The 25,748-nt window shown below is 37.1% G+C and overlaps 1 protein-coding gene across 1 annotated transcript; it reads right to left on the reverse strand.

Annotated features, from left to right (window-relative positions):
• Window positions 1–699: 699 nt before the first annotated feature.
• On the reverse strand, window positions 700–24,378 carry LOC128483986 (hormonally up-regulated neu tumor-associated kinase homolog A-like). Its single transcript, XM_053460307.1, has 10 exons — window positions 24,142–24,378; window positions 20,258–20,550; window positions 18,921–18,976; window positions 18,537–18,675; window positions 16,590–16,717; window positions 15,294–15,429; window positions 3,925–4,102; window positions 3,092–3,278; window positions 1,514–2,088; window positions 700–708 (listed from the first exon to the last, which is right to left on the reverse strand). Exons 1-10 carry the CDS (start codon window positions 24,376–24,378, stop codon window positions 700–702), a joined length of 1,938 nt encoding a protein of 645 aa, XP_053316282.1.
• Between the last annotated feature and the right edge of the window lie 1,370 nt (window positions 24,379–25,748).

Raw genomic sequence — 25,748 nt, forward strand, 5'->3', positions numbered from 1 at the left:
CTGTACTTTTCATCTAGTAATGCTTCTTAAGTACTACTGTTACTACTTTTACTTGGCTTTTCATTTTATTTATGCAAACATGCGTAATTGCAAGCACTGCTCTGCTACACTACAGTGTGTGACACCATGTGTAAGTGCATCAACAAGTAAACAGGACATTCCCTAGGATGGCTAGTATTACACATTACAAGTCCTATTAAATTTTGGATTGTTGGCAAAAAAAATGCGCAAACATTTTCAAAGTTTTTACCGTATTCTCTCGGAGCCATACGACACACTTTTCCTGATTAGTTACAGGAACAATGCTCAGGTAAATGAACTTCTATAGTTAACACTGTAAATGGTCTGTTCCTAGTAGTTCAGGGCAAAACATAAAATGAGTATTAATAGTATTAATAGTTAAAAAATATGAGATGTTTATGCTACAAAACTGTAATTTCATACAATGATAAGCAACTTTCAATTATGTTACATATGTTGCATAAAACTGTTATATGAAATATGGAAACCAAGCAAGAAAAATGTGGACAATCCCTAAGAGGTTCCTATATTGTGGAATTATCTGAATAATAGATATATTAGAATTAATGTATATGGTGTGTGAATTGGCAAATTTTCATAAAGTAGTGTCAAATTACTATATGGCACAATGATTTTGTATGTTTCTTGTTGCTTTAAGAACGCATTGCATTTTTGCTGCTAATCATCCTATAGGAATACAGATTACATTATATGCTATGTTTTCATAGTACTGGCTAAACATGAACCCCACCCAATTCACACATTGTGCTTTATCCAGAATGGCCAACTGGTACACCAGACAAATTTCTAGTGGGTAGTTGGCCAGTAGAGAAGTAAACTTACATATACTGCCATTCCGGCAGCAGATTGGGTCCCGCAGTATGCTGCAGCAAGCTGGATATGTGAAACCGCACCCTGCTGAAGTCTAAAAATGTAACATGCGATAGCACATCATTTGGCGGCCAGTTCGGCTCTGACTTTAGCCACAATATCTTTAATATTTCAAACTTTTTGATCTAATGGGTATACATGGTTGTTTACATGTGTACAACGCTCCAAGGACAGAATGTGATGTAGCGTGTGTTGTGGCATCATGACCCTACAATATCATGTGGTAGCATTGTTGGCAACAACCAGGTGCAAGTCGCATTCAACTATAAAAAAGTGGATATGATAGATAAATGGAGAAACCAATTTACCCATTTGCTCTTATTCTTTATAAATAATGTTATATGGATAAGTTGTATACTGATTTTAGGAACCTATTTCCAAAGTTGATAATTTACTGAACTGGAGATAGTTCCATCTATGCAAATTCTAATCTTAAAATTTCATTGTGTTGGTCTGATTTTTTTTGATGTGTGGGTAATAAAAGGGGAAGGTTTAAATCAGTGGATTTATGTGTTTGTTTTAATTGTATTGTGTTTCTTTTAACTTTGCTAATATCTAAAGGAAAAGACGGCTTTTCTTTTGAATTTCTTAAGCTTCTCACCATAATTGTTTGTTGCCTGGACATTGGGAAAACAGGTGGCCTTGAGCCATTAAAGACAAATGGTGGTGACCCAGTTTTAACATGGTGTGGTACCACCCACGAAATGTGCTTAGTAATAGGGTTTCTTAATGCAGGTTGTCTAACCCTAGGTAAAGGAGAGTGGTGCAAAGTTTCAATCGTCACTATATTGAGACATTCTTTGTCTTTCTGCTGACTATATGCAGGTGGAATATTATTGTCCACTGATTTTAACAAGTCTCTAAATCTGGTAAACTGTTTCTGGGAAGGAGGACTCTCACATGAAAGCCTATTAATATGCTTCAATTCTTTCTTTCCAGTGTTGGAACTACCCATTTTATAACTTTGTGGTGGTTGTCTTTTTTGCATGTCAGGTTGTTGTGGTTTGCGTGGAAAATATTCCCTTTTTTTGTCAGGATTAGACGTGTTGCTTTCTTGATTACTTTTCAAATCATTAACGTCCAAAGAACAATGTTTTATATTTACATCCAATGTTTCTTGCTTTGAAGAATTTGGAGGTTTCAGGTAAACCATTTCTCTACCTGCAAATTGTGAGCCTGTAACAAATGTAAAAAATACAATAATGTAAATTTAAGCAACACTTAAAAAAACGTTTCAATTGGTACATATGTTCTTTCTAGTGTGTCCGACATATCTCTATGGTAAGCAAGAAGTATTTCTAGGTATTTTTCCTGTACATATGCTTTAGAACTCCAGACTAAATCCAGTGGACAATGAAAATAAGATTTAAGTCTCATGTTTTAGGTGCAACAGCAAAATTTTGTATGCACTGATTAGTAGACTTGTGCATTCGTATTCGGGGCGAACATGAAAACGAGCACGAAGGATGCGTTTTCGTTGTTCAGCCCGAATACCGAATATACGAACATGGCGGCAGCAAAATGTATACGAAGACGAAGACATACAACACGAAGAATCTTCTTGATTGTCTTCATTTACTAATCTCCCTGGTCTCTTCCCCATCTAGCCTACCTTATCTACGCAGCATCGCAGGGGTTAGTGGGAGCGGAAATCCGTAGGTTCGCCAGCAGGAGTTAAAGACCTTTAACTCTTGAAGCGGGGAGACAGGCCAAGTTCCCTGTTGGGAGTTAAAGGGCCGTGCAAGCAACACAATTGGTCGTTCGTACGGACCTTTAACTCTTGGAGCCAAGTTGTGGCACCAGGATTTTAAAAGTCTCTACGAGCGACTCTATTGGTTGCCAGCAGGGGGCTTATCTGCCATCAACCAATGAAGTGCAGGTACATACCGCGTTAGCCCCTTATTACCCCCTTCTACAAAAAAATGAACACAAAGAATGTACATGAATATTCACCCAAACCGAACACAGGAATGGGCAAAATTAACTTCATTAGATTTCCTCTCTAATTAAAACTGAAGACACAGCTTTATATTAACACATGAAAACATGTTAACAAAACCCAGCAAATCTCAAGTCATTTAACAATATAATACACTAGAGATTATTACATAACCGTTAGCTTGTGTGATGTCCAAGAATATCACACAGTGTCATTGCTAAAATGCAAAAGAAAATCTACCTTCAAAAACATTTTCTTGATTATCTAAAGTAATAGCAATTTCATCTTCTTGAATTGGCTCATGTGAAATAGGCCTCTTGTCTGTTTTAGCATCTTTTCTTTCATTTTCACTTTGCGCAGTATTCTGTGTTTCATCTTTTGAGGGCATAGTGTGGACATTGTTACTTTTCTTTATTGCTGCTTCAATCTGTGAACAGAGACACATGTTTTAATACAATTTACTCCTACCCAGCGACTTTATCCTGTTGCTTCTATATAGTAGACCTTGAGAAAACAATGTAGCTCCTTATCCTGCCTTATTACCTACCTGCCTGTTTTACTTAAAATCTTATCTTATGATTTGAAATAAAAATCAAGCACGTGATGCGTAAGAAAGAAAATACCCTGTTACAATACCAACACAGGTGATTTGATTCTCTGTGGATTGTATCCATTGTTTTGTTAATTTTTCTATGAAAAAACATGAACAACTATTTAATATGTTAAAATATGTTATATAACAAGATAATTCATTAAAATGTTTTAGTAAATACAGAAATATAAATGTGAATAAAGGACATTTTTATTACCTTTCATTAAGGTATTTTCTAACAAACACTACCAAACAAAAATATATATCGTTTCAATAATCATTATTTGTTACTTGGACTGATTGTTAATGATAACTTGTGGTATCAACTGAAAATATTGGAATAAGTCAATGGAACCTTTGCTTTTATCTGATGTTATTACATTTCTACGTTTCAATTGCTAGGTTGAAAATGCTACACCTTTTAGGAGAAAACCACATAAAAAAAATAATTTGCTTCATATTATAAAATCAAGGCTTTTACCTTAATAATTGTGTGCTCTTTTTGATGCATCTGCAATTTCTTCAAAAGTAAACAATAAGAAGCCATAATTGGTGATGGTCTGTTATCTGCTAATGTGTTAACTATCTCAGAAATGTCAAGGTCCATGGTTTCAGTCATATAATTCAAAACAAGGGTGTTTAACTCATCAGGTTGAAGTCTGAGAAAAGGAAATATAGCAAATATTATAGCACATTAAAACAATGATTAATGATTGGACTTTCATCACAACAGCATAAACCATTATTAATAATAATAACATTGCTATATAGGTTTATTAATGTCACAGTTCAAGTTCCCCTAACAGTGAGGGGTTTGTGTTTCACTTTTGTGGGTTTCTGTTACTGTAATATATGTTGTAGTATGATGTTATTTTAATGATTTATTCTAAGCTTTCCATTCCCTCAGCTCTGATCTGCCCCTTTAGCTCCCCTTCAAGTTGACCCAATGCCTCCAGCTCTGTAGGTATTTGTGCCCATTCAACCAAAAGAGCATTTGTGAGGTCAGGCACTGGCATTCCAAATCATCCCCAAGGTGTTCAATAGGGTTAAGGTCAGGGTTTTGTGCATGCCAATCAAATTCCTTCACACCACAGGAGCACAGTCATGCGGGAACAGGAAAGGGTCTTGCTAACTTGGTGCCACAATGTTGGAAACATGTCTTTGTATGATGTAGCATTAACATTACCCTTCGCTGGAAGCAAGGGGCCAAGTCCAAACCCTGAAAAACAGCCCTAGACCATTATCCTTCTTCCACCAAACTTTATAGTAGGCATTATAAATTATGGTTGGCAGAATACTCCTGGCATCTCAAAACCTTGATTTGTCAATGAGACTTCCAGATAGCAAAGTGTGATTGATCACTCCAGAGAACATGTTTCCGCTGCTCCAGAGTTCAGTGGCAGTGTGCTTTACACCATTCCAGCTAAGCATTGCAAATAGTGATATTTGGCCTGTGTGCCCATTTCATGAAGTTTTCAGGCACAGAGTTTGTGCTGATTTCAGAGGCAGTTTGAAACTGTACTGTGTAATGCCTCTGATGTCAGTGTGCAGTCCTGGCCGCGTCCCGCAAGGGAAGGCTCCAGGTAGCCAGAGCCCAAAAGTCCCCAGGTATGCTCTGAGGACAGGCTATTTTTACTTGCTTCTCTGAGCTCTGTGAGTGTGAGTGGTCTAGCACTATGAGTAACAATAATAGACAATCTCCCAATGGAAATGCTGTGGCTATGTACTGATTTATACACCTGTTAGCACGGATGTGGCTGAAAGATCTAAACTTAATAATTAGAAGGGGTGTCCACATACTTTTTAAGTGTATGGCGTTAGAGTATTGTGTTTGTTAGTGTATGGTTGTTGTGTGAGCATGTAGTTTGTATGGTGTGTATGGTGAGTAGGTGTTTGAGGAAATTTACATATTAGTATGTGCATAGCTTTTAGTTACAGTGGATGCCTCGAAGAAATAGTACACCCAAGTGTCCCTAGCCCTAAGCTCACCCCAATGAGGGTATGTGGAATCAGGTGAGGAGAGTAAAGTGATGAAAGTAGAGGGTATGTGACACAAGGGAAGGTGAGGTGAAGTTAGGAAAGGAAATATTTGTATAATGCTATCAGATTCCCCTCTGAGGGGCCGTTATTCTCAACTAAACTGATTTAAATTTCTTAACCTTTCTTCATAACTAAAGTGTTCCATTTCTTTTATTAATTTTGTAGCACACCTTTGCACTTTTTCTAATTGCACAGCACATTCAAGGTTTGGTCTTACCATTGATTTATAAAGAGGCAAAATTATAGTTTTATCCCGCGCATTAATGTCCCTTTTTATACATGACAATACCTTACTGGCCTTAGCAACCGCAGACTGACATTGCACATTGTTGCCTAGTTTGTGGTCTATAACAATTCCCAAATCCTTCTCATTTGCCTAATTTATTGCCGTTTATGGTGCTTGTGCACTTCCTTATATCTTATATAGGATGACTCTGATTTGTTTGATTTAAATGTTTTAAAAGCCATTTTCTTATTTTTTTATTTCTTGGTTTACTTCCCCACTATGCCACATTGGTTTCAATCTGGTACATACTGAGAAGCGTACCTTTCTAATATTTGTTTGAAGATATTCCATTTTTCCTCAGTGTTTTTTTCACTAAAGAGTTTATGCCAGTCAATATGTTGTCAAGCTGCCTTTATCTTATTGAAATTGTTCTTTTTAAAATTATATGTTACATTGTTTGTTTATTACAAGATCTAGACAAGAGTCCTTTCTAGTTGGTGCTTGTATATGAAGGTGTCATTTAACAGGTTTAAAAACCTAAATCCCCTTGCAGAACTACTAGTCCCTCTATCCCAATTTACGTGTAATTAAAATCTGCAATACTTAATGTGCTACCCAGATGTTCAGCTTTCTCAATTTGCTCTAACACATTTTCTTACTCATCAGTATTAATATTAGGTGGTTTATAACATATCCTAACCAGTAATTGATTTCCTTTTTTGCCCCAAGCTGATACCTACCCATAAAGCTTCCACATTTTCCTTGTCACATTCTACTTGCTTAATATTTGACTTTAGCTCATTGTTGACATACAAACATACCCCACCACCTTTCCTGTTTTTTCTATGCTTCCTAAATAATGTGTAACCATTTAAGTTAACTGCCCAATCATGCGTCTCATACCACCATGTTTCCCTTATGCGTTTTATGTCATATTGATTTGTGTATGCTATTGCCTCTAGTTCCCCCATTTTGTTATTTAGGCTCCTTGCATTAGTAAGCATACATTTAATATTATCATGAGTCTCTTGTATTTTATGTGAATTTTTATTGCTATTTTTTATGCTAACTCATTCCTATACACTCTTCACACTCTTAACGTGTACACTGTCAATCACTCTTCGTAAAAGCTGCCGCACTACTAATGCAGGGTCACATAGAGTTGTGTTACGTGACCCAGTTGAGCTGGGAGTGGTGTGTCTGCGTTAGTAGCAGTGTAATGGTCACTACCGTATTTGTTCGATTATAAGACAAGTTTTTTTTCAGACCAAATGCTCTGAAAAAATATCCCCCATCTTATATTCGAGGTCATCTTCTAATCAGACCTTAAATAGAGGTCTGACTACGAGACCAAGATCCAGATCCCCCGCAGCACTGCAGGAGACCCGGATCCACCTCTCCAGGGCTTCTATGACGGAGCGCCGGCAGTAGCGGAGGATGTTTGTGTACATCCCGCAGCCAGTTAACATTTGTGGGATACGCACAGACAACCTCCACTGCTGCAGGCACTTCGTGTGATGCCAGCTCTTCCGTCATAGAAGCCCCGGCAGAAGTACTGGACAGCGGAAGCAGAGGTCTGCATCACACAGACCTCCTCTGGCTGCCCCACTAGACACCAGGGAGTCTGAAGCACGGGTCACAAGTAAAGAGATGCACTGGTAAGACGGGGGGTTAAGAGTGGCATGGGGAGGGTTAAGAGTGGCATGGGGGGGTTCAATGGTTTTCTGGAGGCATGGTGGCATATAGGGGGTTAAAAAGCATATCAGGGAGGCAGGGTGGCATATAGGGGGTATAAGGCATATCTGTGGGCAGAGTGGCTTATTAGGGAGGCAGAGTGGCATATAGGGATATAAGGCAATTTGGGGGGCAGAGTGGCATATAAGGCATATCTGGGGGGCAGATGTGCATAACTGGGGCAGACTGGCAAATAAAAGGAAATTAAAAAAAAAATTCAATCATAGTTTATATTAAATATGAAATTAATGTGAATTAATATTTACTGGTAAAACTTTTTTCCTATAGGGTAGTTTTATATTCTGGCCTTTTTTCCCTAGATTAAAATTTTGGGGTGTTGTCTTATAATTGAGCATATACGGTATTTTGAAAACCAGACTGATAAGTTACAGGTCATTGTAATCTAAGATGGTGATACATTCATTAGATCCATTTGAAAAAACTGTTTGGGAAAGGTAGGCAGGGTTAGCTTAATCTAGAATCAGAATCCCACACAAAGCATGTGCTTAAAAAATTTTTTTTAAAGTAGAATTTTAAAACTATCAATATATAAAAAATAATTATTTAAGCAACTCTAAAACCTGATTTATATTGAGTTTCAAAAAATAAAACAAATAAAAGTCATGTTCTACAGCCAAGTCATTTTTGTCTGCAAACACGTTAATAACCATTAGAATTGATGCAGTCTATCAGCCCAGCTGGTTTTAATTGTTTTAACAGCATAATCCTATTCAAAGACTCGCATCATAGCAACAAACATCTGAGAGTTTACTTAAAAGTAATTCCAATTTGTTTAAAAAAATAAATAAATAAATACATATAAATATATATCTATATATATATATATATATATATACACTAAACATAATTCCTGCCTTTAATTTTATTCTTTTTTAGAAGTTAAACATAATTAAGATAACGTGTAATAATTCACTTTGCTGTCTCATTATCCCAACCATTTTTTTTGTAATGTTGCCCTTGTCACCTCGAGCAATCCTCTAAAGTATGGCAATTCAGTTTTAGTTTCTTTCTTTTTTATGATATCACGCTTTGCAAGTAACAAGGTGTTATAAAAACAACATGGTTTTTACGACTTCCTGCATTTAAACCCAAACATTTAAGCAACGTGAGTCTTTACTATGGTTATTATCATCTCATAACACCTGCTGTTGAACTCATGACTTCCAAAGTGTAAATGTGCAAATACAAAATATAGTACCTTACTCACAAAATAATACTTTCCAAAGGCATAAGAAAACTAGTAGGGAATCTGTTCTACATCATTTAGCACTGTACACGATGATGAATACCAGCAGACCACAAACGGTTTGCTAACATTTCCTGTACCCACATTTACAACCCTCAAGCACAGGACAAAAACACTCACCTGGGTTTGTTTTATTGTCCTATTTAAATTACGTGCAAAAAAATGTCACATTAAAAAATTCAGCATAGATAAAAACACAATCACAGATTCTGACAGTAGATAGGAACCATCAAGTCTGACCACCTTAACCCTTGGGAAAAAATTAAACAAATCCATCCTACCATACATTATAAAAAGAGGTCTTTTAATTAGTGTTACAGAAGTAGATTTATTTTGCCCAAATAGCTGAGAACAGAATATACTACTGTATTTGCTCGATTATAAGACTACCCTGATTATAAGAAAAAAGAAAAAGCTTGAATATAAGATGACCCTATAGGAAAAAAGTTTGACTAGTGAATATTAATTCATGTCAGGGGCGTACCTAGAGTATTTGGCACCTGGGGCGGATCCTGTAAGTGGCACCCCCCCCCCCAAATGTAAAGACATCTACAAAATTATGTTGGCAAGAATATTTATTGCACCAATTTGTAAACTGTATGTCAACTGTAAACAACAAGAAATCAGAAAAAATAAATTAATAACTTATAAGTAAAATAAATTTGTTTAAATAACATTTACTGAACATATAATAGTGCTTTCTTTAATAACCCCCCCCAAAAAACAACAAACACAACAAGTTTCTAAGAAGACCTAACAAATGAGTGACAAACATTACAAATTAAGTACTGGCTAAGCAGCTAAAGACACTATAAACTAAAAAAAAATTCTGATATTATAATCAGGAGTCACCATAACATTGTTCTCTTTTTATTTAAGCATTTGCATATATAGTGGTGTTGCCATGTCGACTCATGATTATATATACCATATGAACCAGACACTGACTGTGGTATAGCATGACACCTATCACTATATACTGAGCCAGGCAGTGACGGTGGTACAGCATAATGCCCATCACTCTATACTGAGACAGACATTGACGGTGGTGCAGCTTAAGTAATTTCATTATGTATTGAGGCAAACATTACAGTGAAACAGCATAACTCCTATCACTATACACTGAGCCAGATACTACAGTGGAACAGCATAACACCTATCACTATAACTGAGCCAGATATTGATGGTGGTACAGCATAACCGCTATCTTTATATACTGAGCTAGACACTTATAGTAGTACAACATAACTATCATTATACACTGAGGCAGACATTGACAGTTGTGCAGCACAACTGCTATCATTATATACTGAAACACGCGCTGACAGTAGTACAACATAACTGTTTCCATTATATACTGAGGCACGCGCCGACGGTGGTACAACATAACTGTAAATATATACTGAGGCCCACATTGCCGGTGATACAGGATAACACCTATCACTTTATACAGAGCACACATTGACGGTGGGGCAGCGTAATCCATATCACTATACATTGAGCCTGACATTTACAATAATGCAGCATAACCCATATCACTATATAGAAAGCCATTGATGTGGTGTAGGCCTACCACTTCAGTGTCTGGCTTAGTATATAGTGGTAGGGGTTATGCTGCATTATTGTAAATGTCTAGATCGATGTATAGTGATAGGGATTATGTTGTACTGCCCTCAACTGCAGATCAGGGGAAGACTGTGAGAGTCAGTACAGCCTTCCCTTCTTCTGACTGCACCGTGACATTGGGAGGTCCTCTCCCCGTAATCATCCCCAAAGTCCATTTGTCCCCTACGTCACTAAACTACAACTCTCTTTTAATTACTCCCTGTAGTTCAGGTATAGATCAAATAAACAACACATGGAAACAGCACGTGCAACTGAATAAGACATAAATATCCTGTATTTACAGGTATACATAAATAATGTATGGAAACATAGCATTGCAGGTATAAATCAACAGAACACACAAACCCAGCACTGCAGGTATAGATCAACTGGAAATCACTCAGCACTGAAGGTATAGATCAAATAAACAACACATGGAAACAGCACCCCAGGTATTGATCAACTGAATAAGACATACAAATCCTGTATTTGCTGGTAAACATAAATAATGTATAGAAACATAGCATAGCAGATACAGACCAACACATTAACACACAAACCCAGCTTTTCAGGTATTGATCAATTGGAATTCACATAAAAACTCAGCATTAAAGTTATAGATAAAACACCCTAAATTACAGGCATAGATCACAGATTGCACACCCCAAAGCCAGCGTCCACATTGCCCACATAGAACCTGACCAGCACCCTGCGGTGGGGGTGCAAGGCCTCTGTCTCCCAGCTCTGCCACTGTACGGAACAGTATAGAGTGATGGGAGTTATGATGTACTTTAGAGCATAATTATAATGAAAAAGACATTGGAAATGGTACAGCATAACACCCATCACTCTCACACATTTACCAATCAACACTTACCAATCCACAGATTCCACACATACCAATCCACAGATTCCACACATACCAATCCACAGATTCCACACATACCACTCCACAGATTCCACACATACCACTCCACAGATTCCACACATACCAATCCACAGATTCCACACATACCAATCCACAGATTCCACACATACCACTCCACAGATACCACACATACCACTCCACAGATTCCACACATACCAATCCACACATACCAATCCACAGATTCCACACATACCAATCCACAGATTCCACACATACTAATCCACACATATACCAATCCACACATATACCAATCCACACACATATACCAATCCACAGATTCCACACATATACCAATCCACTCTCACTGTCACTCAGTCTTAATGAATGATTTCCTACCTTCTTTTCTACTTCTTTTCTTCTTACAGCAGTATTTTCTTTTTACAGCAGTCTTCCTCTTCGCTCCTCTTCTTCTGTCTTCTTCCGGGTCAGAGGGCACTGTGGGCGCGGCTTCAGTGCCGCCGGGGTTTGTTGTCAGATCCCGGCGGCACTGAAGCCGCGCCCACAGTGCCCTATGCACAAGTGCACAGCAGCAGTTGCCGCGCGGATCGCAAGGGAGCAGAATCGGAGGTCTTTAACAGACCTCCGGCTCCCTTGAGTGATTTTAAGCCGGTTCAAGGGAACCGGCTTAAAATCACTCAAGGGAGCCGGAGGTCTGTTAAAGACCTCCGATACCGCTCTCTTGCGAGCCTGCTCCTCCAGCGGCGGACATTACTGTCCGTCTCTGGAGGCGTGCCGGGTGCCGGCAAGTTGGCACCCCCCTGATGAGCGGCACCCGGTGCGGACCGCCCCCCCCGCCCCCCGCTAGGTACGCTACTGATTCATGTAAACTATTTTTTAATATTTAATAAAAGCTATGATTGAGAAAAATATTTTTTTTTGTTTTTATTTCCTTTTATTTGCCAACCTGCCCCCAGTTATGCACATCTGCCCCTAGGCTTGCCACTTAGCCTCCCTGATATGCCTTTAACCCCCTATATGCCACTCTGCCTCCAGAAATGCCTTATACCCCTATATGCCAGAGTGGCATTTCTGGAGCCAGAGAGGCATATAGGGGGTTAAAAGGCATATTATGGGACACTCTGCCTCCAGAAAAGCCTTATGCCACCCATACAACACTCCCCTCCCCGACTTACCATTGCTTCTGACTACGGTAAGTATGGTGTTATCTTTGTGTAGAGTAGATACACTATATGGCGAAATTTATTGGGAACCCTGAGCATTACACCGACAGGGACTTTCATAAAATTGTTCTAAATACATAGCCATTAATATACCCCCTTTTTGCAGCTACACAGCTTCCAAAAACTGTTCCCACAAATTTGGAAGCATAGTATTGTCCGAAATGTCTTGTCCTCTTCAGCATACCAAAGTTGGACAATGCTATGCTTCACACCTTGTGGTTAACAGTTTGGGGAAGGCCCTTTTTTCATTCCAGCATGACTGTGCCCAGTGCACAAAGCAAGGTCCATAAAGACATGGTTGGATGAGTTTGGTGTGAAAGAACTTGACTGACCCGCACAGAGGCCTGTCCTCAACCGCATCAAACACCTTTGGGAATAGCTGGAACGGAGATTGTGAGCCAGGCCTTCTCATCCAACATCAATACCTGACTTTACAAATGCTCTATTGGATGAAAGGGCAAACATTTCAAAATCTTGTGGAAAGCCTTTCGAGAAGAGTGGAAGCTGTTATAGCTTCAAAGGGGGGACCAAATACATTTGAGTGTCTATGTATTTAGAATGCAATGTCATAAAAGTCCCTGTTGGTGTAATGGTCAGGTGCAGTATCGTACCTAGTGGGGCAGCGGTCCGCCCCGGGTGCCGCTCATCAGGGGGGTGCCACGGGCTCGGGTGACCACATGTCCTAGATTGCCCGGATCCCTGGCAGCCTCGTCACTTTTTTTTTTTTTTTTAACGCGTAGGGGAGAGGGGCGCCTAGCAACCACCCGGCGCCCCTCAGTCTCATTTGTGAGGCCTCTAACTTGGTTGCGGTGCGGGCATGTCATGCTGAGCGCCAGAATATGATATCATATTCCAGAGCTCAGCAGTGAAGCAGCACAGCGGCAGAGCAGGAAGCAGCGGCAGAGCAGGAAGATGGAGGCGTTTCGCTCCCACAGAGGACTTCTTGATGGTAAGTCCAAAACCTTTAACTACAAGGGGTAGAGAGGGTAGATAGTGAGAAGGGAGGGAGAGGTGGGTAGATAGTGAAAAGGGAGGGAGGGAGGGGGGTAGATAGTTAGAGGGGAGGGAGAGGGGGTCGATAGTGAGAGGGGAGGGAGGGGTAGATAGATGGGGTAGAAAGTGAGAAGGGAGGTGGAGGGGGTAGATAGTGATAGCTGTTAGCAATTGCACTCCTATCATGCCAAGTCAGCTAGTACATGCTGGAATCTGGATATGCCTGGGTATGATAGGAGTGTGATTGCTGTTAACAATCATAGATATATATATATATATATATATATATACATATATATATATATATATATATATATATACACATATATATATATATACATATATATATACATATATATATATATATATATATATATATATATACATATATATATATATATATATATATATATACATATATATATATATATATATATATATATATACATATACATATATATATATATATATATATATACATATACATATATATATATATATACATATATATATATATATATACATATGTATATATATATATATACATATATATATATATATATATATACATATATATATATATATATATATATATATATATACACATATATATATATATACATATATATATATATACACATATATATATATATACATATATATATATATATATATACATATATATATACATATACATATATATATACATATATATATATATATATATATATATATATATTAATATTGTTATTGATTTTTTTTGTCCTATTTTGGTGTGTCACTTACTTTAAATAAAAGTGTGAGATTTTTTTTTTTATGGTGGGGGTCATATTCGGTTTTGGACAGTTAAATGCTGCATTTTCGGTTTCAGTCCAGAATTTTTGTTTCGGTGCATCCCTAAGCCAGACAATGAAGTGGTAGGCCTACACGACATCAATGTTTGGCTTAGTATATAGTGATAGGAGTTATGCTGCCCTATTGTCAATGTCTGGCTCAATGTATAGTGATAGGGATTACGCTGTACCACCCTCAATGTCTGCCTCAGTATATAGTGATAGGTGTTAAGCTGTACCACTGTCATTGTCTGTCTCAGTATATAGTGATAGGTGTTATGCTGTACCACCGTCAATGTCTGCTTCAGTATATAGTGGTAGGTGTTATGCTGTACCACCGTCAATGTCTGCCTCAGTATATAATGATAACAGTAATGCTGTACCACCTTCAATGTCTGCGCCAGTATATAACGATAGAAACTGTGCAGTTTTAAAGTATTTGTGTGTGTGTGGGGGAGGGTGCCACATTCAGGATCCCCCCAGGTGCCAAATACTCTAGGTACGCCCCTGGTCAGGTGTCCCAATATTTTTGTCCATATAATGTACTTCTGTATAGAACTGGTTTTACTAACAAGTCCTTATGTTAAATGTAAGGATCATTTTACTGAATTAATGACTGCATTTTATATGTGCTTCTTTTCCAAAAATCTGGTGATAATGCATATTAAAAATAAATGACATATTTTGAAGAGCTGACATGCACTATTCTCTTGTAAATTGCATTTTAATGAATAGTAATTTAATAGTAACTTTGTATGCTTTTTAAAATTTCTATTCAAAGATGAAAACTAACCAGGTTCACTGACAAACACAACTTCCCAGGTCCCAGGTTAGTGTCTTCAATATCTGAGTGGGGAGCTGCATTTAGTCATGCACTGACCTTTTCTGCTCACTTCCCACCCATTGAAAACATACTGGTGATTAGCCCAACCACTATTCAAACAAAATCCTGCTGTTATTGAAAAAAAAATGTTTCATGGTATTCCAAACAGTATCTAGATCTTATAAGTGCTAGGTCAATAAACGGACTAAAAAAGATTCACCTGTTTTTATATGAAACAGAAATGAGAGGTTTTCGTGTAAAACCTTCATTTAGCCACTTGTCTTCCATGGCTTCTTTAACAGTAGGACGTCTGGAAGGGTCAGCCTCTAGAAGGGTATGAATAAATTGTACAGCTCCTATGTATGAACAAAAGACATAAACATAGTTTAAGAAATTATACAGTACTATAAACATTATTTAGAGGTCAATTCACACTGCTCAGTAGCCATAGAGGAGTAGCAAGGGTGGACTATCTATTTATACACAGACACCAGTGTCTGTGATAAGACTTCTTAAACTCCAAGGACCTGCATATAAACTGTAATGTATCTGTCACTGATTGTGAAAGACTTTATTGTAGAAGTAAACATGATATAGTGGTCTACACAGATCTTGTAGTATCAAGAAATGGTCTTTTGCCTCCCCAACAGACCCACAGAGAGTATACTAGGGAGCAGTGTTCCCTCTAAGCTGTGGGCTTGTGCGCGCGCACATAGCATTTTTAGAGAGCGCACACGTCCAAAAATTGTGCGCACAACAGTTTTCCCCAATAAAAAAACCCAATACTTTATGCGGTGCGGATATTGTGCGCACATAATTTTGGCTCTGGGAAAATTTTTGCACGAGAAATTTTCGGCGCACACCACCTAAGAAAAATTAGATGGAATATTGCTAGGGAGGCCAATAAGGAATCAGTTCCTCATATAGAAGTCTATGGGCTTCGTCCTCTCGATCTGCCTGCCTAAGCCAACACCTAGTTAGAATAGGCAAGAACACATAACTGAATGACAAGCAGAGATCTGAAATTATAACTTAGAAGAGTACATTGTAGCACTTTTTACAGCAAAACAAGTACTGTTTCAGTTACTTCACCATAAACATAATGGGCTTGATTTTATTACCGGTGATAAATGTGTATCTTTGGAAATTGAATACCAGTTCCCCTATAGAGGGGATTTATTTACACAAATAAAAAACAGCTATACAATCCAGCTCATTATTTTATATTATTATGATTTTATACTGCATTAAAAAAGACAGGGAAAATATGAAATAAAATTAAGGAAGAAGGAAAGAGAAGAGGGCCATAGAAATGAACGAGATTACATCAGGTCAGTATAATGTATGGTCACAATGTGTGAATTGGCACATATAAGCACATATATATATATATATATATATATATATATATATATATATATATATATATATATATATATATATATATATATGTAAATATAAGGTATATACTGTACAGGCACACAGATACCCAAAGACAAACTAGTTGTTAGAATACCTGCAGAAACATCAGGTGGGATGGGGCTGATTTCTCCATTTATCATTTTTTGATGAAGCTGTTTAATGTTGAATGGCTCCACAGTAAAAGGAAGTGTACCGGTTAGCATTGCAAACATACTAACACCTCTGTAATAAATAGGTAATGTTTTTATGAAATTGTCCCCTTGGATAAATACATTTTGTTTTAAGGTTGAAAGTGAATCAAGTTAAAATACAAACATATCAATATGATTTTATTATTATCCTTATCACATATCATTATATGTAGCTCCGTGCAGGGTTGAGAGCAAATACTTAAGTTTGACATCCATGCAACATTTACACATAAATATATAATGAGTAATTAAGATCCAGCTTACAGGATGACTAAAAAGGTGGATTAAAAAGTGTAAGTGTTTCATGTCATGCTCTAAATGAGAACAAAACCTGGTGCCACAGCATTCAACAGAACAGTAGAAATAAAGCCCAATAAAATAAATATAGTTTATGGCATATAACCTATTCACTATAAATATAGTGATGATAAAATTGTCTAACACAATATATATAGATCAATTTGCGAAACCCGAATAGTTATGTATGCTGCCCTATCATTAACCTGAACAGTATAATGGAAATAAAAAATCGCCATTACAAAAACAATCTTTTAAAAGCTTATAGTAAAAAAAAAAAACAGGGGTGGGTTGATTTCCAAACAGGGTTGGCCCACTAGTGGAGAGGGGGGCTAAGTGGGCCCATGAAACATTATGTAATGACATTAAGTGACATTACGGTAGCTGCCCCAAAGACAGGTTCAGTTTTTGCTCAAGGCAGGTGAGTGGCTGTTTATGCCTGTGCATTAGAGTGAGTGTTTGTTAGTTTGTGTGTTATTGTTTGCCTGACAGACCTCCACTCATTAGTCATAAGAATATTCCACTAAATCAGAGAGTGAATGACTTATGAGACATAGATGGTAGGAGGGAGGCACTTGTGGATTTTATATATTATAAGCCCCTACCCCACTGCACATTAAGTAGGAAGAAGAAAGGGGGCACCACTTTCAGTGACAATGTACAAGTAATTGAGTTTTATTTTTCTACATTTTCCACTGTATGCAAGTTTGGATTTCCTACAAGGGTTTTCTACAAGAGAAGAAGGGGTTGCTTCTATTCCTGTTCGATGCTAGTTTGTGCAATCATAACAGTGTCCAGAGCCGGACTTGCAATCACAAGACGGTCCTGGCACTTTAAGGCCAGTGGCCACTTTATGGCTTAAGTGAGGTGCTTGGCTGCATGCTCTGTATTTATGCTCAAGTAGCGTGCAGCCAGGCAGATTCAGCCACTGGTGAGTATAGGGCTTCAATGGCCAGCGGCACACCGGGCATTGAAGCCCTACACTCACCAGTGCTTCAATGGCCAGCAACACACTGGGCATTTCCCTGGTATGCCACATGGCCAGTTCGGGCCTGGCAGTGTCCACCATATAGAAGATGCATCAAGTCAGTTTCAGTAGGGGTTTGCATATTCAATAAGACCAACCACAGCATGGAGTGATTTATTAAGTTGGTCTGTCTATATTTATTTTTTATGGATTTAAAGATTGTTGCAATTAAAGTAAAGCACCGGGAACTGTTCATAAAACTGTTTTATTTGTGTAGGAAAAATGAATCAAGATGCAATAATAGTTTTCTGTTTTTAGAGATTATCAGAGAAATGTGTTTAAGCTACATGTTCAAATAAGTACATGGTTACATAGTACATAAGATTGAAGTTAAGTTAATAATGTTTAAATGTATGTTTGAAGCTTTTCTATAACCAAGAAAGATGTGCTAAACTACTACTTGCAGCGAACTAAAACATAATCTACATTATTGCAAATAATTACTGTCAAAATCTTGAAGTAAGATTAAAATGTAAAGCTATATGTTCTTTTGAAAATGATATAGATGTGGCTGAATTTTACTTACATTGACCAGACATCAACTTTTGGACCGTATTTTTTATTGGCTAATAGCTCTGGGGCAGCATAGGCCGGACTTCCACACTGAGTACTCAGTAGCTCCTGGGAAAGGCCTTCAAACCTGATTGTATTGCTTAATCCAAAATCTGTGTTTAGGAAATTAAAAACATGACATTTCCTATTAGTGCTGTTGCGTAATATATTAATCTGTTCATATTTGAATATGCTTTGAATGTGGCCACTTTGAAATACGCAAATAATAGCACTAAATTCATTTTTGTGAAACCTGAAGGAATGCATCTCTTCATTATAATTTGGCTAAAGCTGTATATTTGTAAACTAAAAATACCAATACGTTTTCATGCAATAAATTTCATATTGATTCACATACCAACAATTTTTATGTTGTTATTTTCATCTAGAAGAAAGTTCTCAATTTTCAAATCTCTGTGAGTTAAAAAGAAAAAAAAATACAAATATATCATAACTTGTAAACAGATATAAATTTGAAAAATGCTGCCGAGTTGCATTAACCTATATTTATTAAAAATCCTCAAAAGGAACATTGTTGGGTGCTTTTAGTACTATTTCTGGAGTTGCTTACTAAATTTGGATAACTGCTGACCCCTTGCAATGAAGAAGTTTTGTACAAACCTTAGAATTTGTTCATTCATCCCGAGGAACTCTCTATATATTCCAGTCAAGATAAATCCTAGAATTGTAAGTATACTGACTGAATGGATAAGGAAAATGAAAACATAACTTTTATTGGATAATCCATCAATTCATGTTCCATTCAGGCAATCTATGGGTTTGCCCCTAAGTTTTCGAATGAAACTCAATTTCTTGTTTCTCTAGGCAGAGGAGCGACATGTGGCCAGCCTTCACCCATGTTCTGCCTACTCCTCACCACTTTTTCCTGCTCCCCACCCAGTTCTCTTGCAATAAAAGCTTTCTGAAGCTAAGCCAACCCATGCCCTTAGAGACATAATGCAAAAGAATCTCTTACCTGAGAGGGTAGTCAAAAAGTACAATAGCCTCCCAGCAGAAGTAGTGGAGATCCCATGGATATTCATGGGTAGTGGCGACACGAGAGAGTTAGTCTGATGCATGTAGTTTCCCTCAGCTGTATCATTAAATAGGTATCTAGGCTGAGGTTTCCAGTTCTAAAACAGGCATCCAGACTGGGCCATTCTGATGTGATGCTGCATATAACAGATATCTGTTGCTTTGCCAAACGTTATTTTATACTGATTTTAGCTATTTATGTTCCTTAAGTACCTTCTAGCTCTACATATGATGTGAAATGTGTTGTTCCTCTTACATGTATCTTAAATTATATCTCCTAGCACATTAAACTAATACAACTTAGCTGGCCTGAAAACAGCACACATATGTTTAAGTACCTTTTTTGGCCTACTTTTGTGTCATATGGCAAGCATTCTATAAAAGATCTTAATGATGCAACACCACATCATTAAATACCGTAATTATTTCAGGAAAAAGAGTTTGGACATTTAGCAGTAGTGAGAATGATGCTCCTATTGCTGCATTTAGTTATTAAAGTGTTAAACTCAGCTAGTATGTAGACTGTCACCAATAAGCCACATAGAGATTAGCCACAACAGGCTGTCATACATATGACCACATATTCTTCATGAAATTACTTAATCATTCACTTCAATAAAGATTGATTTAACAAAATGGAATCAGGTTATGCCATATTACCTATGAACAATTCCATGCCGGTGTAAATGCTCCACTGCAGACATGAGCTGTCTGGCATACTTTCTAACATCTGTCTCTTCAAGTTTCTTTTTGTCACAGATTCTGTCCATCAGATCCCCTCCTAAGCATAGTTCCATCACCATATAGTAAGAGTTTTCTGTCTCCAATGTATCGTAAAGCTGAACAATATTGGGATGTTTAATCATTTGATGAATCTGTGGCTCCCTTTTCATGTTCTTTAACACATAGGAGTCTTGCTTGGCTTTCTTTTTGCAAATGACTTTCATGGCCACCTATAACACAATTAAAATATACTTAACATTATTCAAGTCTTACAAATTATCTTCAATGCCTATGTGAGCGCATGATGTATTAGGTTAAATAGTATGATATACTTCTGAATCTGTTTATGGAATGATTCCTCTTATGTCTCTCCCATAAAATGACCCCCACACCAATATTATAGCTCCGATTGATCATTCTAATTTGCATTATGTTTACACCTTTATTATTAATTGAACACCTTGCGTGTATTTTGATTTGTTAATATGCATGATTTCATCCATTGAGTAAAAGTATCATCTCCTTGAACCTGTTAACCACTTGAACTTTCTAACCCCTGCCTGTCCACCCAAGTGTGTGCGGTCCTGGGTTGAAAAAGTGAGGTATAACATTAAACTTGCAGAATTGAATTACATGATGGAAAATAAAATGCAACTGTAAGGACCCTGGGCTAGGTTATACTTTTACCCTAGTGGCAACTAAAATATTTGTAGACAACTGGATGTGACCCTTTGTGGGCAGGTCGTGTTCCTTGAAGATTTGCTAATGGAGGATTTCTGTTAAGTGGTATTCCTATGATAGTGCTTCCTATAGTCACAGTGAGTGATTATCTGTTAGCTATGTGCCATTACCTCCACTGACTCTCATGTCCAGTACTATAATAGGCTATTCTCGCTTATCGTTAATGCCGTTTTGTGATCTAGCCACTAGTAGCAGTGTCTATTATTGTCATCTCCTGTTGTGACCTGATTTGCTGTACTGATATTATTTCTTACTTCTCCAATTCTGAAATCAGTTAGTTCCTGACTATATTGCTCCATTCCTGAACCTGGCTTGTCTTAGGTATGGTGTATCACCATCAGTGACTGGCTCAGTATAAAGTAATGGGAGTTATAGTGTACCACTGTCAATGTCAAGCTCATTATATAGTTACGGGAGTTATGCTGTACTACCACTAATGTCTGGCTCAGTACATAGTGATGGAAGTTATGCTGTACTACCCTCAATGTCTGGCCAGTATATAGTGATGGGGGTTATGCTGTACCACCGTCAATGTCTGCCTCAGTATAGAGTGATGGGAATTTGCTGTACCACTGTCAATGTCTGGACTCTTATACATTAGCTAATCAACTGTAAGTTTTAGGGTAAAGGTTTATGTTTATAATAGTTAGTGAATTTCTAACTGAGAAGACCTATTTTGTGTCAAAATCTTTCATTGAGCATTTGCACTACCTAGTTATAGTTTTTGTTTACAGTGATAGTGAAGATATTTTTCAGATTTAATTTCTGTATTTAAAATTACTTGTGCAATATTGTTATATTTTCCATTGTTGCCCATATAATTTAACATATATAAGGAACATCATTTTGTGTTATGTGAAAACCACAAATTTATTTTTTAATACTATTTAAAAGGTATATTTTTTATTACTTAAAATACTGAAAAAATGATATGTGGGGATGTAACCACAAGGGAGAGATTAACCAGGGAGAGGTGTGGTCATGATAGGGCATGTCTAAGGGAGGGGCATCACCACAGGGGGCCCATTCATTTCTGTTGCCGGGGGCCCTGTAAGGTCTCAGTCCTCCCCTGCCATTTACTGACCAGATTTTTAAAGAAAAACCCAGGGACATATGTTAAGGAATTATATGTTACTTAATTGCCAACATTTGGTTCAGCACTGCTGAACAGAATGTGAATTCAGTGAAATGTTGTGCCTTGGGCACATTATCATAACTGAGAACTTTTAGGCTCCAGCTACCTGGACCCCCACTTGCGGGATGCGGCCAAGACTACCCACTGACATCAGTCAGTGGTCCTGCTCACGGCACTGGCAGTCCCATTAACATCAGTTGGCATTCCTGCCTTTGTTGGTGGGCTTTTCCACTAATGTTGCAGGGCACACCCTATTTAAGGGGTAAATGGGTGAGTGTGGAATGTCAAGACCCCACTACTGCAACACGGAGGATTTGGGTGTCAAACCGGAGAAACTGCGCTCCTCCCGCAGTCTACAGACAAAAAGCGTTCCCAGAGTTCCCAGGTATGCACATGACTTAACCTAACTTTGCTGAATATGTACTGAAACAATATTTAAAAGGTAATGTTCAATCAAATCTTTAAATATGGTTATAATATTATAATGTTGTTGACCTATTGAGCCTATTTGTGGACTAAATTAAATCGTTAAGGTTGAAAATATGGGACACCTCTGGTCACCGTAACATATGGGTGATACATTTTTATCAGCTTCATATAGGAGCAAATCATCTCAATTACCGGTATTAAGGCTGATAGAAAGGACCATATGATGAAAACAGAAACAAAATTTGCATGCAAAACCACTGGTCTAAGTTTTGCCATTAACTGGCTGTTTGATATCTAGAGCATGAAAACTGTTTTATGAAAGTACTCATGACTAAAGAGCAACGCATAACAAAACAGGTAACCAAGGTGCCCACATAACTAGTAGCTAGTGAGTTTGCAGCCTGACGTTGCTGATGTTCTGTGACAGAGAGAAATACCATACTTGGATTTTATATTTGAGTGCTTACAATTGTATAAATCGCATGTGCAAATTGTTAAAATCAGGCATTTTAGCCAATGCCTGAATGCTTCAGAAAAATGTAAAAAAAACACAGGAAAAAAGTAAATATTACTTGAATTTAAATTATAATAATTGTGTATTTTAAGCTGAGTTATTTATATGTAGAATTTCAAATCCTTGCTTTGTTATAAGCCATATTTCCTAATATATATATATATATATATATATATATATATATAATTACATATTACATCAAATGAGAAGTGGGATATAGAGAACTTAATTGAATTTGTTCTCTGTACAAATATTAACAGCTATTCAAAATGGTTACTGTAGTCTATTCTTCAGACTAAAGAGCTATTTAATGAAAATGTCATGTGCCAGCACTTTTTTACATGTCACAAGGCAAAGGTATTTCAGAAATTTCTTAATCTTTGAACATCTGATATTCAAGGATTATTAATTTATATGCACATATATTTGGTTATTTTAGTGGATTTCACATAGAACAATAATGGAACTGTAATCAGTAGAATATGATGTAAGGTTGGGTGGCTTAATTATAGGGGTCCCAGTGTGTGTGCCATTGAAACTTGGCCCTGAGGTTCTGGAATAGTAAGGTAAAAGGGAGATCTATGTCATTTTCACCTAACTCTTCTCTCTTGCTAGTTTTGTAGAAAGAATGTGCATAATTTGTTTGCCCACTTTACGACTTAAAAAGAAATACAGGTGTATTTGGCGCCATAGTATTTGTGTACATTATACATTTTTATTTACTTGTTTGCAAGCTATATAAAACATTCCTCTGTTTTATTAGTAATGAAAGATAATACCTTAATTAATAAAAAAAAATACACATGCCCTAAGTACGTGCCAAAAATTTAGGCCTATTTTACAGTATCCACTGATAGTTTTTGCTTGTGTTTGCCAACTGAGATGCAATATTTTAGCACAAATAAAGCAATGCAAAATCAAAGGTACGAAAATCACCCCCAGTCCCCATTTGTCTGCCAAGCAATCCCTTAAAATAATTTAAGACAGCGAGTTATTATATACCTTTTGTCCTGTGGGAATATGCAGTCCTTCCATAACCTTTGCGAAAGATCCTTTGTTGATCATTTTACCAACCAAGTAATGTCCTACTCTTTTAGTATGAGGGAAGTTTTTCAGGGACTCACGAGACATCTTTTTAAAACAGGTCAGTCCCTGCATTTCTTTGTTTTGCTTCACCCATTCTGGGAATATCCTATCCGGTTTAGTGTTATCCAAGCCAGGATTGATAGCAGCTGGCATTTTCGAACTCAGATTGACTAGGTGACTAGTTCATTAGGCTAAGTGTACATGTACGAGAAGAATACAGTTCTGGTTGTTGTTGTTCCTTGAAGCATATCAAACATCTTTCAATGAGCAGAGCCATCTCTCCTCTGATCCCCTGCATAGAGCCATGTAGGTTTGTTCAAGCGGATCCAAGCTGTAGATTATTAGACACACCTGATACACTACTTCAATTAATAGCACGAAGTTGCAGTGACATCTAACACCAGCATTAACATGGAATGAACTATGCATTTTCACATAGTACAAGGTGAAGGGGACCTAGTGTTAAGTGCACTGGCAGGTTACAACAATAAAATAGATTAGAAATTTTGTAATACTACAGTAATAATTTGCATTGTTTAGGCATTTTAATTTTGGGAAAATGTACACAGTACAAAGAACCCATAAAGGCAAGGAAAGAAAAAAAATAGTTTTAAAATAGATATGATGTGTGTTTTCTTATAATGAGCCAAATGTATCCAATGTGAAAACTTTTATTATGCTAATGGCATTATGGGGGATATATATATAAAATGTGATTTTGATACAAAATGTGGATTTACCACCAAAGCAACCAACATAATGGTCTGATGAGCTGAAACAATTGTTGGATGGTAGCAAAATATTTTCCAAACATTGTCCCAGGATCATCATTTTATCATTATATAATCAGATGATTTTATTAAAAATAGTATGTCATCATTTCAAGTCGACTTTTCTTGACTGCCAACATTGCTGCAAATTAATTTGAGTTGGTTGTTGGTTAAGTAAACAACGACGACTCTATTTCCTTAATCAACCCATGATGTTGGCAGAAAACATTTAAAACAGGAAATCTGTAGTGTGAAATCTCTTTCCGTAGCTGTTAAGAAGCTATTAAAGCAACTACATGTATTTAAAAATTATAAAATGTCCCTAAATGAACAGTTCATATGTGTATAATTCCAAATATGATATTAGAGTCATAGGCACAGGCTACTTGCTATTGCATGGAGAATGGTTTGCTTGAATGGGACAGAGAGAGCAAGACTACTCTTGGCAGGGTCAGAAAGCCCTATATATATTTAAATATATATGACAATCCAGGACAGCCTTGCTGACTAACAGATAATCAGGAGTTGTAGGAATCCTAGATTTTGACAAGCACTCACGTCACTATCTGGAGTTTTTTTTAACTATATAATTTACATGATATATTTCGTTTTTGCTGCATTTGGTAATATTTGACAATAATAAGCCAATTGGCAAGACAAAAAATATATTCTTTTAGCAGTTGATATATGCCACAATGAATATAATGTGCTGTCATACATACATACCTTAAATTTAACATGAACTGAAAAATA

Source organism: Spea bombifrons, chromosome 3 (genome assembly GCF_027358695.1).
Source record: "Spea bombifrons isolate aSpeBom1 chromosome 3, aSpeBom1.2.pri, whole genome shotgun sequence".
In the NCBI taxonomy this organism is placed as follows: domain Eukaryota; kingdom Metazoa; phylum Chordata; class Amphibia; order Anura; family Pelobatidae; genus Spea; species Spea bombifrons.